Source organism: Lepisma saccharinum, chromosome 19 (assembly GCF_977018435.1).
Source record: "Lepisma saccharinum chromosome 19, izLepSacc3.1, whole genome shotgun sequence".
NCBI classification, from domain to species: Eukaryota; Metazoa; Arthropoda; class Insecta; order Zygentoma; family Lepismatidae; genus Lepisma; species Lepisma saccharinum.
Window position 1 is genome coordinate 60,737,231 of NC_139247.1, and position 14,668 is coordinate 60,751,898.

The window sequence follows — 14,668 nt, forward strand, 5'->3', positions numbered from 1 at the left end:
TTTTCAATATACTGCATAATAATTGTTTTGATTTTGTGATTATATTAAGACTCACATTATATTAAACAACATGTTTTATTCTACAGTACTTACGTACAGCTACGAGCTAAATAAGTAAATAGGTTAGGCAGGTTTTCTTTATTTCTGTACTTGGTTAGGTTAGGTAGGTCAGGTTTGGTGCTTTTAGCATCTCCAGTTTGCTACAGCTGTCCCTAGCCGCTTGTGGTTCAGAATATAGAATGATGAACATTTGTGTCGAGCATTCTCGTCACTGCAAAATCATTTTTTCCCATTATGTTAATTGGAATAGGTGGATAATAATTTGAAAAGTTCGAAGGAACAATTCCCTACTACTTTGAAAGATTGCAGGCTACATTGTTTAATGTCACAAATTTATTTTACACTAAATGAGAGTACAGAACGTGTATTGCCTATTTCTAGGACAGTTGCTTCATTTTAATTTTATCTCTTACGTTTTCTGACATTTTTCAGTTTAAAAACAACATAAAATTGGAATAAGCAGACATAAGCATAAACACAAGAAACCACGACTTTCTCCAGTTTCTATGTGATCCACTGGAAAACGGCGTGGACGACGACACCGAATATTTTGGTGAATAACTTCACATTATACAAATTGAAATATGTAAAAGGAGGTTACATTATTTTTAAAAGTCATGCGATATTTTGTGTTTATGGTTACAGTGCATTGAAGGTGGAAGCCCAATATGCATTTTAAAAACATCAAGTTCGTATAATTAACTATAAGCATATATTTTTGGCTAGACAGGCAAAATTAATAAAATTTGAATAATGTGAGATGATCACGATGCCATTATTGACAAAACTTTAAAAAGTACATTGATACAATATTTCTCATTTAACTTACATGTGATTTCTGATTTGCAGTACGAATTTATATGAAATACGAAATGGGAAAATTATTTTTGCTGTAGAAAGAAATCGAACTAGTGTATGTTTTGCGATGGTATGCAAATAATGTGTTCAAATCGGTTTGGGATAACCTTTCAACACAACAGCTGGCATACGCAATATCGCCATCTTATTTCCGACACAACACAACGCGCTGTTAAGCACTTTAATGAAGCAAAAGAGTGCCTTTAGATTTAACGACGACATTAGAGGTCTGTTAGCCTTAACGAAGGTTGGAGAAATGCCTCAATGTGCTAATGTAGCGTTAACTTGATTTAACGCTTCTTTAAAATTTAACGCGCGTTGAGCGAACCGGCCATTAGAGTACTTCCTGAAAATCCCGGCAGATGGCATCACCAGATCTACTTCGTGGGTTTCCCTTATCGCACAACAATGGAGCAACCTTGCGTTCGACGTCAGAGGATAAATTCCTACGTTGTTAGGTTTGGTTTTATTAGCAAAAATACACTGAAAATCTATCTATTATCTATGCTAAAAGAACTAAAGCTAGCTAGTCTAACTTAACAACTTAGGCATTTAACCTAACATTTTCAATATTCACCTATGACTTCAGAACGCAAGGTTGTTCCAGTGTTGTCCAAAAAGGGAAACCCATTGCTCGTAGACATCGCTATCACTGTCATCATTTTATTCGGTGTCCGTTGTTTTCGGTTCTGTTCTTGAACTCTCCCTTGCGCAGCCGGTACATTGCTATTAATTTTCAAAAAGGAATTAGAATCACAACTTATTGACAATGGCGTAAGTATAAATGTATTGTAGAATAAGTTGTTGCATACAAAAGAGAGTTGAAACACGAATTGAAAATTGGTTTAGATACAGCCATGCGCCGGAAACCATTCTTAGTTTTCAAGCAAGCTGTTCATTTTTTTTATAAAATGTAATAAAAAAATTTAAATTGTGAACACTCGAAAAACGTGTGCTTTCCGTATGTTGGATTATTTCACAAGTTATATGTTCAAGATTTGAAATAACCGTTCATAAACTTTAAACCTGACCTGTTCAACATCATAGTACATTGTATGATCTTGCCAACGGAAATAAGTAAAGAACTTTACCAATTATAACACCATTAAGCCTTGTTTCCATGATATGAAAAACTCAGTATGCTGACCAAGGCAGAAATTGATTTTATTATAAAACAAACTAAACGTAACGTTCAGGTGTACTTGGTGCAGAGTCTGAAGAAGACCTTGCTAGAAGGTTGGTCAGCATATTGTTTTTCAGGTACTACTTTACTATACCGGAGACACCTATAAATGATTTATTGTTCCTTATTTCCCACAAACCATCCATGGGCAGCCCCAAAATCCATTGACGTTAGCCCAAAAATTCACGATAGCCCCACGAACCATCACGGGGACGAGGTATGCCTACTAGGTTAGGTTAGGCCTGTTAGGTTAGGTTCCATTAGCACTCCTTTCGTTCAGTTTAGCATATACGGACAATATCAGAGCGTATTGTGCTCTCGTGCAGAAAGCAAATGGCGGCAGCAGCAATAGCGCGTCAGAAATAGATTTTCGTAGATAACCACATGCATTCGCATTAAAATGGATCAAAACTACATTCCCGAACATCAACAACGCTACAGAAAATGATTTGCGTAAGTACTTTCTCCTGTAAATTTGAAGAAATCCATCTCCGGTATAGTAAAGTGTTACCGGTTTTCATAATCATGAAAATTTAAGTATCCCTGAAACGTATTTCTTCAATTTTACAGGAGAAAGTACTTACCGAAAAGAGTTTCTGTATACTGTACGAAGGTCTCGGAAGTGTTCCGCAATGCAGAATAGTACGTTAGCAATGTAAAAAATTGCGGTAAAAATTTACTATTCCACAAACACCTGTAACTTCTTTGTTTCGTCACTTTTAACATTCGTACTTACCTATCTGCTTCGCGGAACATTCTTTAAGGTGTATTCACGTTTTTTTGATCAAAGTAATGTCAATTTTTCACATTACAAGTACTTCTTTATTTGCGTTGTCTCGCTTGCATATGACACAGTATGGGGCGTACACCTTCGTAGATAATTGCGCGTCGTGCTTGTGTTTTGTCGATTTTCATTCGTTATCCAGTGTTTCAGTGTTTCCAACCTTCGTAACCCAAAAAACACTCGTGAAAATAGCTGATGTAATATAATTTTTTTTACTACTTCGCATTGTTTTATGAACAAAATTTTAACTATGCTTGCCTAACCTTGCTGGAAATGGTTCGTGGGGCTATCCGTCAATGGTTTGTGGGGCTCCCGGTATGAATTTCACCACGCATCCACGACATGTCATGTTCGTATGTTTGGTTGGAAACACAGAAGGTTGGAAACACTGCATCCCAATGAACATAAACAAAACACAAGCACGACGTGTGATGATCTAGGAAAGTACACGCACCAAAGGCTATTGTCAGTCGGATAATTAATTTTCAACCAAAAACATGAATTTCCGCTATGATACATTCCCACATGACAGAAAACACCTTCCAGATGTTAAACAATGCTACAGGAACTTATTACTGTAAGTAGAAATCTGTTTGTGGAATAGTAAATTTTTACCATATTATACTTTCAGGTCACTATTAAACAAACCAAAGTCCGAGATGAGCCCTGAAGAGCTGTCGAAAAGAGAGGAGGAAGAGTTCAACACTGGTCCTTTGTCTGTTTTAACACAATCTGTGAAGAACAACACACAGGTAATAATCTGGCTATTTTATTTTGGAGTTACCATTTTCACCAGGTCGTGAAGCTAGCTTTTGAGCTATTTTCACCCAATTTTAAACTGCGCATGTGCATGATCTACAACCTGGGCTATTACATGTATGTGTGTGTTCCTTAGTTGTTGATTACTAATTTGTTATGTAAGATTTCTCGATTGCCTTTAGTTTGTGCATCCTAGGTGGAAAGCAAGTAATAAATTATGATGTTAGGTTATATGCATGGATTTCTGTTTAAAAATCTTTAGTAATGGTTCAGAGTGTGTAATGATTTTCACAAGTAATTTATAAATGAGTGTAGCAGTAGTAAGGCTGAAGTCAGGAGACACTGATATGTGTATTTTAAAGATGTAAAAAAAGGTTGATTGTAGAAGTGAGTGTTACAATTTACTACAATCTGAAACAATATTTTATTTGGAAAATGTACCCGGACACACCATGATACGTGTGTGTATCCCAGAAGGCGACACTCTACTACCATCTACCACGTGGAACACATGGTCAGTGGTCTCAGTTGTCTGCAGACAGCGCTATACAGCAATATGGGACAGTCTGAGGAACTTGGCAGACTTCCAACGTGGTTGGGTGCCACTTGTGTAAGAAGTCTGTGTGCGAAATTTCCACCCTTCTAAACATCCCTAGGTCCACTGTTTCCAATGTTATAGTGAAATGGAAACTTGAAGAGACTTGTATAACCCAAAAGCGTGCAGGCTGACCTCCAGAGACCATCAAGTGTTTAAAAGGGTTACAGCATAGTCGTCAATCATCAATTGCCACCATCACACAGGAATTCCTAACTGCATTAGTATCTACTCCAAGAACCATGACTGTTCGGCACAAGGTGCGCCAACTTTGTTTCCATGGCCAAGCAGCTGCCCATAAGCCAAACATCACACGGGCAAATGCCAAACGCCATCTCCCGTGGTGCAAAGAGCGTCGAAACTGGACCATAGAACATTGGTAAACTGTTGCGTGAAGTGATGAATCACGGTACACCATGTGGCAATCCGATGGTAAAGTGTAGGTATGGCGAATGCCTGGTGAACAACATCTACCAGCTTGTATAGTGCCGACAGTGAAATTTGGGGGTGCCAGGGTTACAGTGCGGTCATGTTTCACCTGGAGGGGGCTTGGCCCCCTTGTTGCTTTACATGGCAATGTCACTGCATAAGCTTATTTTTACATTTTAACCGCTTTCATGCTGCCTACTATCGAAGATCAGTTCGGGGATGACCATTGTGTATTTGAATACGATCGAGCACCCATCCATACTGCAGGGCTTGTGGGCGAGTGATTTGACGACATCATCATCCCACTAATGGACTGGCTTGCACAGAGTCCTGATTTGAATCCCATACAACAGCTCTGGGTACTACTATAGTATGGGGGTGACACCTATAAATCATATATTTCACACTATTTTACATTGCTAACTTACTATTTTGGAATGCAGAACATTTCTTAAGGTGAAATAATGCATTTCTAAATAAGATAATGTATATTTCTTATATTTACGAGTACTTACTGTTACTTGTTATTTCGATCACACATTATGGCGACAGTGTACTGGTTCATCGCGCGTTGTGCGAGTGTTTTGTTGATTTATGCGGTGTTGCAACCTCGTTCACCGGAAAATACCTACATTCGTGCCTGGATTTGAAATTATGCTAATTACCTTAATACCTTTCATTTGCTTTCTGCTCGTGCAGAAAGCAAATGGCGGCAGCAGAAACATCGAGTCTGACAGAGATTTTCGCAGAAAACAACATGTATTTGCATTAAAATGGATCAAAACTACATTCACGAACATCCACAATGCTACAGAAAATGATTTCCGTAAGTACTTTCTCCTGTAAATTAGAAGAAATCAGTCACCCTTATACTATAGTGTTACCCAGCTCTGGGATGTTTTTGAATGCTGACTTCATCCTAGACCACGCAGACCCACATCGATACTTCTTCTCATTTCTGCGCTCTGCGAGTGTTCCTGATGGAGGGTGGCCCAAATTTGTACTTCATTTTCAGCAAAGTCAGTAATTTTGAAAAAGAAGGCGTTGAGAAAGCAAGAGAAGAAGAGAGGACTTCATGTCGATGAAATGCAGAAAACTATAGAGAAACAACACAAGAGACATAGTCGAAGTAAGGGTATGTTTTGCATTTCAACGTCTGCTATATGCTTTTTTTTTATGATTCTTTATTTGTCGTACATAATTTTGTAGAATAATGAAAACATTATTGTATTGTCAATAAAGAAATGTGTGATGTCTGGCTGTGGGGATGGTGGAGGCCAAATAATAATTATTACCAAATGAATTCCCACTTTTACTTTTAGGATGACGATTTATTGGTATGTTGTAAATAATTAGGTCGGTATTTTTTTTTTGTCAGTAAAATCAATAATTTTGACCACTTGAATAGTTTCTATCCCTGTGTATGCATAACCGTAAATAATAGAGCTGTTATTTGGATGGTACTTGTAGTGCTACACACACATATATATACAGTACAATTAATTTGACCCAAGTTCCTTTTGTTTTATTGCAATTTCATCATGCTACGAGAGCCTTCCCGATGGAGCAGTGGTAGTGTCGCCGCCTTGTAATCAAGGGGTACCAGGTTCGATACTTGGTGGAGGCACATAGTGGTTCGGATGAAAACTGTGATAATTACTTTCAGTAAGGTTCTAAATTACTTCCCACTACTTTCCAATACTTACTGTTGATTTTATAAGCGGAAAATTACTTATTACTAGCCCGGTTGCCACAGCTAGCTCGCTGCACCCTTTTGGAAGGGTGAGTGACCTCTGCCTCTTGCTACCTCGGCCTGTTTGTTCGGCTGAGGAGCAGGCAACACTAGAGTATCAGCAATAGTGTGCGAGCGACGTCTGCTGTTAGCCCGCAAAACGCTCTTTCTAAGGCCTCCTGCACTATAGGAAATATTGAAAAAATGATAAAGCAATTGGAACCTTTACTATTAATTTTGTCTAACTATTCCAATTTGGATAACTACCATGTATAAATTTTATTTTTGGCCCGAGTTTCAATTGTTTATTTTGAATTGATCATGGTACACAAGTATTTTTTTTTACATGTTTTGATTTCTATTTATGTTGCATACTTCAGAATGTTGGTGATTACTTACTTACTGTGTTTTTCTGGAGAACAATTTTTCCCTTCCATATATTGCCATACAATTCTTTGTTTGCAAAAAAAAAACATCTGTGAACCTTGCATGAAAATCCAACAATACTTGGCATCTGAGATGACCATAAACCAAAAACAGCTCCTTGCTACTTATTGAAGCATTTAACTACTAATTAGTTTCTCTAAGCTTCTAACTTCCTTGCACTATCGTTGACAGTATTGTAAAGTACTTCCTACTTCTATAAAACTTGTGGAAAATCATTGAACACCCGGGACCATCACTTTATTTTTTTATTGTCTAACCAATACAATAAAAATCAAATATTTTATGTAAGATATTTTTCTGTTCGTAGGTTCTCATCAACTGTCGAAACAACAAGAAACTTCTGGGTAGGGTGAAAGCCTTTGATCGCCATTGCAACATGGTACTTGAGAATGTTAAGGAGATGTGGACCGAACTCCCACGTACCGGAAAGGGCAAGAAGAAGGTATGTTGCAAAATACAACATGGACATTTTAAAGTATTCTAATGCTGTTGTGCCGTTCAGTGTTTTTCACTACAAATCTCAAGCTTGTGAAATTCACAGATAACAGCATTTGTCACTCGTTTTGACTTAGTTTGATAATAATACCCTTCGTCTTCACTTCTTGAATTGTTTTATTTCACTTTGTTTTTTGCCAGTTTTGGCTAATCGCAAGGATGAGGATGAATAACATGAAATTGATGAAACCATCACAAACGCACATGGACAGAGTAACACATGCCCTACAGAGTCTACATATCAGAACCTCGTTAGTCTGCAAAATGCAGTCCATTGTATACCACATGGAAGAGAAGTTGACATTTGGATGTCTTCAGAACAGGCCGACCTCTATGGTAGAGTTGTTAGCACAGTGTGCTACAATACCAGGGGTCCTTGGTTCAAATCCTGGCCTGGACATGGGTGTTCTTTGTGAGTGTCCCTTCATCAATATCATCACTCATCCTCATCATCACAAGTAGTCAAACTGGCAGAAAAGTGATGTAAAATAACATTAATTCGTTCCATCTTCAGAAAGGGTCACCCGTCACACCCCTGGTCTACACTTGAGGCATGAGGCAGGACAAGTTTACACGATTATGGATATGCAATATGGAGAAAATAAGCTAACAACAATAGAAATGATTATTGGATGGGAACTGGCGATTGGTCATTGTACATGGAAAATCCTTTGCAAATTTATATTGCTTCATGGAAAAATATGGTCCATATATTAGTCTTTTCCAAATATGCCTTCTCTTTGTTGCAATATTTTCCCTCATTTTAAGGTTTTTAAGCATACTCCACAAAAGAACATATAATCATTGTTCTCCTGTACATAATTTTGTTGTATTTACTTGGATTTGGGCATGTTACGAACTTTTTTTTCCCTTGTATGCTTACAAAGATTGGGTCCCACTGACCTGGAAACGGTTTTTTTTTCCTGGAGGGTGGAGAAAATATTTTTTTGTGTATTATTTTCAGCAATGTTAAATAAACTTGATCTGTTTTAACATGCAAAGTTGAAGACAGCTATGTCAAATCATTATAAAGTAGTCTGGTAAGTTATTAAAAGTAGGTGGAAAGTTCTAAGAATGTTGCAAAATGAGTAGAAACCATGCATTACTGTAAAGTAAATAATGCATGAAAACTTGATTTGTTGCATTAGCTTTTTATTATTTTGTATTGTTTGATCGCTGTATTCTTATATTATCCTGAATCTGGGATGAAAGCTGTTTAATTACACTGTTCATTTAAAAATAGCACATATAATACTGTGATAACATATTGGTTACGTGCGTGTTACTCACTATCTATAAACAAAAATACCTTAGAGTATTCAAATTGGTCTACTTACGCAAGTGAGTATGTATTCTTACGTGGACGATGTTTCGGAAGCTTTACTGCTTCCTTCCTCAGGTTGTCGTTTTCAGCTCGGAATATCAAGCCATGTCAGAGAAGTATCATGTAAGGATACTGGGTGAAAGGTTCGGGTTAAAAACACTTCATAGCGCTTGACCTATACAGAATTAAAACCACTTTGCTAAAAACCCCTTAAAACTCACAATAAAACATGTAAAAACCACCGCTACGGTAAACTGGAGTGGCCGTTGGGAGCCTAAACTCCCTGTCAAGGTGAAGCGAGCGGGCAGATGGCGCCACGCAGCGGAGTGGTACTTCCCCTCCCACGAGAGATCCCTCCCCTCTCTTTTTCTTCCCCTCGTCACCAATCCAAGGAGAATTCCCGTTCCACCTCGGCTGCTTTCCTTACTTCCTATGTGACATGGAAGCCCATCGGGGCCCTTTTATTATTCAAATTGTCCCACTTTTTAAAAAAGCTAATCCATACGTCATCTAAATTGCCCTCGTCCCGGTTCAGTTTATTTCTGTGTCCCGCGCATATCAATGCCGTTTCGTACACGTTCCTATCCAATTTACTATTACTTTTTTTGATAACCTCTCTTTTTATTATTCTATGCCCACTGTTTATTATATGCTCTGCAAGCCCCGTTTTCGGATCCCTTTCTTTGATGTTCTTATCATGTTCGCCCCATCTAATACGCATGCTCCGGCCGGTTTGTCCAATATATTCCATCCCGCAATTGCATTCAATCCTATACACCCCTTTTTGTTCATCAGGGTTATCTCGAATTTTTACCCCCCTCTTATAATCCGTGAAATGCTTTTCAATATTTCTAGGTGCTCTCGTACCGCATTTCACACCATACTTTTTCACTGTTTTTTCAATTTTCTCAGTGAGCCCTTTACAGTACGGTATCCCAACATAGTTAACTTTACTATCCAACCCTCCCTTCTCTTTTTCCTCCTTTTCTAATCTGCTATCAGGATCGGGGTTCCCCTTTGAAATATTCTTCCTTGCTCTCCTAGCTAACACGTTCAATTCATATTCGGAAAATCCATTCTTCATTCCTACCTCTATTATCCACGATATTTCCTTTTCTTTTTGTACGGCATTATTGCATAACCTCTCAGCCCTTATGAAAAAGTTTAAATAAACATTCGATTTGACCCTACTTGAATGTTCCGATGCCTTCTTAATATAAAGACTGCCTGCCAGGGGTTTGGGAAACACCCCTGTCTTTATCCCCTTTTCAGTTTTGGTAATACTTAGGTCCAGGTAGTTGATTTTACCTTCCACCGAATTCTCCCTAGTGAAGCTTATTCTGTCCTCTTGTTTTCCTAACTCCACAAAAACAGTGTTAAGATCTTTTTCTTTTCCAACTACAAGGATATCGTCCACATACCTACAGTAATATTTTATGTCTACTCCCACCCTTTCCATAACCGCTTTTTCTAAGTAATGCAAGAAAATGTTTGCCGCAAAACCCGATATCGGGTTGCCCATCGCTAACCCTTCTTTCTGTCGAAAAATCTTATCGTTTACGCGGAAATAATTGTACCCGGTTAAAAAAAAAAAAAAACCTGACATATTCCCATGCTACCAATATATCCACGCCATGGTCTAGTAGCCATCTTGCCATCTTTGAAGGCAGTCACCGGCTTTCACTCTCGGTACACTAGGGTACAAATTTGTTACATCAAAGCTGCTAATTTGGTCATCCCTCCCGATTTCTAAATTTTGAATTGACTTTTTTACCTCAAAGGAGTTTTTAACGCTATACTGGGTGTTAACATTAATCTTCTTCATTCTTTTAATTAATTCCTTTGCCAACCCATACCCTGGGTGTTCATAGGTGGGGATTATTGGTCTAAGTGGGATCAGTGCCTTGTGCGTTTTTGGAATGCCGAATGCTGTGGGGATATTCCCCTCCTTCACTTCTTTAATGAGCTTCTTCTTTTCCCCGCTGCCTAAGGTTATGCTGGTTTCTATCCCACGTCTAATCTCATTTCTAATTTTACTAATTGGGTTCCCATTAACAATTTCGAAATCATTATTTAGAAAGCATTCTTCTAACTTACTTTGATATACGCCTTTTTCTATTACTACCATCTTATTTTCTTTGTCAGATCGAATGAGATACACATTATTATCTTTGGCCCATTTTTTCACAGTGTTTAAATCATCCCTAATTCTCCGGTCATTTTTCTCTTTTTGCGTTCTATTCCCACCCCTGGAAACACACCCTCTCCTAATTTGACTCAACATGTGTTCATCAATAATCTCACGTACACCCTGCCTGACTTTGGACTTATCCTCTTTCTCGTCTAACTTCCCGATAATTTTCTCCGTGGCGATAACAACCTCCTCTTTCACAAACCGTTCGTTCTTTACAGCGAATTTATGCCCCCTGCTCAACATATCACCCAAAGCTTTTGGGGGGTTTAATTTTGTCAGATTTAAAAAGTTTTCGCCCATACTATCGATATTACCCTCACATATTTTAGTTTTATTAGTCTGCTTACCGATGCCTAATTTTACAGTTTTTCTCCTTATGGTTTCTAAATCTTTAATTTTTGCATTTTCGATGGTTCTAAAATGCCGCTCTTCGATGCGCCTCCATGTCAAATCGTCGAGTTTTTTCCCTATCTCCAAATGTAAATTATAACATTCATAGTTCAGTCTATCCACCTGCCCGTAAGCCTCCCTTATGCATTTCCCTAACATTTTATGTTGCAATTCTACTTTTTGCGACCGACACTTATTGCTTAAAGGTTGATATCCCCATTTTAAAAATCCTGGCAAAACCCCCATCCTCTTACATTGTTTAAAAAAGCCTATCCTAATCAAGGTTTTATTAAGTCTTATCCTCAACTTCTCGAATGCACGCACTTTTCTCCCCGTATCGGAGGTCAATAACATATTGGTTACGTGCGTGTTACTCACTATCTATAAACAAAAATGCGTTAGAGTATTCAAATTGGTCTACTTACGCAAGTGAGTATGTATTCTTACGTGGACGACGTTTCGGAAGCTTTACTGCTTCCTTCCTCAGGTTGTCGTTTTCAGCTCGGAATATCAAGCCATGTCAGAGAAGTGTCATGTAAGGATACTGGGTGAAAGGTTCGGGTTAAAAACACTTCATAGTGCTTGACCTATACAGAATTAAAACCACTTTGCTAAAAACCCCTTAAAACTCACAATAAAACATGTAAAAACCACCGCTACGGTAAACTGGAGTGGCCATTGGGAGCCTAAACTCCCTGTCAAGGTGAAGCGAGCGGGCAGATGGCGCCGCGCAGCGGAGTGGTACTTCCCCTCCCACGAGAGATCCCTCCCCTCTCTTTTTCTTCCCCTCGTCACCAATCCAAGGAGAATTTCCGTTCCACCTCGGCTGCTTTCCTTACTTCCTATGTGACATGGAAGCCCATCGGGGCCCTTTTATTATTCAAATTGTCCCACTTTTTAAAAAAGCTAATCCATACGTCATCTAAATTGCCCTCGTCCCGGTTCAGTTTATTTCTGTGTCCCGCGCATATCAATGCCGTTTCGTACACGTTCGTACGCATGCTCCGGCCGGTTTGTCCAATATATTCCATCCCGCAATTGCATTCAATCCTATACACCCCTTTTTGTTCATCAGGGCCGGAGTATGCGTATTAGATGGGGCGAACATGATAAGAACATCAAAGAAAGGGATCCGAAAACGGGGCTTGCAGAGCATATAATAAACAGTGGGCATAGAATAATAAAAAGAGAGGTTATCAAAAAAAGTAATAGTAAATTGGATAGGAACGTGTACGAAACGGCATTGATATGCGCGGGACACAGAAATAAACTGAACCGGGACGAGGGCAATTTAGATGACGTATGGATTAGCTTTTTTAAAAAGTGGGACAATTTGAATAATAAAAGGGCCCCGATGGGCTTCCATGTCACATCGGAAGTAAGGAAAGCAGCCGAGGTGGAACGGGAATTCTCCTTGGATTGGTGACGAGGGGAAGAAAGAGAGAGGGGAGGGATCTCTCGTGGGAGGGGAAGTACCACTCCGCTGCGCGGCGCCATCTGCCCGCTCGCTTCACCTTGACAGGGAGTTTAGGCTCCCAACGGCCACTCCAGTTTACCGTAGCGGTGGTTTTTACATGTTTTATTGTGAGTTTTAAGGGGTTTTTAGCAAAGTGGTTTTAATTCTATATAGGTCAAGCACTATGAAGTGTTTTTAACCCGAACCTTTCACCCAGTATCCTTACATGACACTTCTCTGACATGGCTTGATATTCCGAGCTGAAAACGACAACCTGAGGAAGGAAGCAGTAAAGCTTCCGAAACGTCGTCCACGTAAGAATACATACTCACTTGCGTAAGTAGACCAATTTGAATACTCTAACGTATTTTTGTTTATAATACTGTGATCATTACACAAATGAATATCATGCTAGGATTATAAATCAGTCAGTACATGTTTTCAATCAAGTGTGAACTCCAAATCTAGCAGTTTGAAATCTTTTAAAATATGCTTTTGTCCTTACTGTGAATATCAACAGTGTTTACTATGTTATGTGATGATCTGTGGTATGTATTGTGGATATTATTGCGCTATCGCCTGGTTTTCTTCTATTCTTATAGGCTAAACCTGTCAACAAAGATCGTTACATCTCAAAAATGTTCCTTCGAGGAGATTCTGTCATCCTGGTTCTGCGAAACCCCCTAGCCACTGCAGCTGGGAAGTAAAGAGTACAAATGATCATTTTTAAAAAGAGTTCTCCATGCTTCATTGTATTGTATTTTTGTGTTGTAAACAAGAAATAAAACATGTATGTCATTTTATTCGAACTTTATAAGTTGTAATAAAAAAAGTGAAAAGGTACCTGTTATTATTTTAGTACTTAAAATTCTTTAGATTATATGTACTTACCTGATAGCATAGTGACGAACACTCGCATTGTAATCAAGGGGGTGACAGGTTTGATTCCCTGTAAATTTCCCAAGAATGGGGTCCAGAATTCATAATTTTTAATCAATGCTGCACACTTCAGGAATGTGTTGGTGACATGACAAGAGCAATTAAATGCATCCAAAGTTAAAGTTGAAAACCCACTCTCAAAATTAATATTGGATTCAGTTCTTGCATGATGGTGAAGAAAGTTTATTCAGGAGCTTACAAAGATATGCTGTAAGCTACAGTGCAATGTGTTTTTCTTTGTTCCAGGTTTTTGTGGTTATAAAGAAATGTTGAACTTTAGACCACATTTCATCGACATCATTAAGTCAAATATAAGACTGTGAAGAACAGGGACGGTGCCAGAAATTTTCGACCGGGTGGGCAGAAGCTCCTTATTGATATATTAGGGTGGGCAGTATAAATGTAAGACCATGTATGTGTACAGTACGTAAGACGTATGTATCCCCCCCTCTCTCTCTCTCTCTTACACTCCTGATTTTCCTCTTACTTCTTTTTCCCTTTCCTTGTTTTCCTCTTTATTCTTTTCTAATCTCTTCTCGCATCTTGTTCCATTTCCTTTCGTTTAGTCTCTGATGGACACAATTATTTCAAGGAAGTGTTTACACATGCGCAGCCATACCCCAGCCATACATTCTAAATCATATTCTTTCATGCATGTTAATACAGTGAAATAAATGTGAATTAGGTTTAAGCTTCTGTTGCAAATACAAGGCACATACTTCATTTTATGTATTCGGCGACAATGATAGAAAGTGCGATGGTAGATAATCGTGAAGTTACTCGTAATTTAAATGCATGTTCCTGAGCATTTTCATCGTATGAGTTTTTGACTGAAAGACTTTTCTTACTCCTTTGGGGATTACTTTTCTTAGCTTACAAGGTTTGCACAACTGACAAATCTATCTGAATGTTTGTAGTAGCAGCGATTGGATGCCAATATTTGAGGGGCAAGGACAATATATTTTTTCTTGGTAGAAAAGGCTTAGCATAAAAAGGCCATAGTTTAGGGGCAATAAATGGCAA

At 38.5% G+C, this 14,668-nt stretch overlaps 1 protein-coding gene across 1 annotated transcript; it reads left to right on the forward strand.

The window, feature by feature from the left end:
• The first annotated feature begins 1,517 nt into the window (after positions 1 to 1,517).
• Positions 1,518 to 13,549, forward strand: SmD2 (small ribonucleoprotein particle protein SmD2). Its single transcript, XM_083141358.1, has 4 exons — positions 1,518 to 1,692; positions 3,517 to 3,637; positions 7,155 to 7,289; positions 13,309 to 13,549. Exons 1-4 carry the CDS (start codon positions 1,688 to 1,690, stop codon positions 13,411 to 13,413), a joined length of 366 nt encoding a protein of 121 aa, XP_082997484.1. The 5' UTR covers positions 1,518 to 1,687; the 3' UTR covers positions 13,414 to 13,549.
• Positions 13,550 to 14,668: the final 1,119 nt, after the last annotated feature.

Bases quoted from the DNA above. Each gene is read 5' to 3' on its own strand.
- SmD2 (XM_083141358.1), top strand. The intron at 3,638-7,154 runs GTAATAATCTGG...TTCTGTTCGTAG, and splicing joins CTGTGAAGAACAACACACAG to GTTCTCATCAACTGTCGAAA. The intron at 7,290-13,308 runs GTATGTTGCAAA...CTATTCTTATAG, and splicing joins CCGGAAAGGGCAAGAAGAAG to GCTAAACCTGTCAACAAAGA.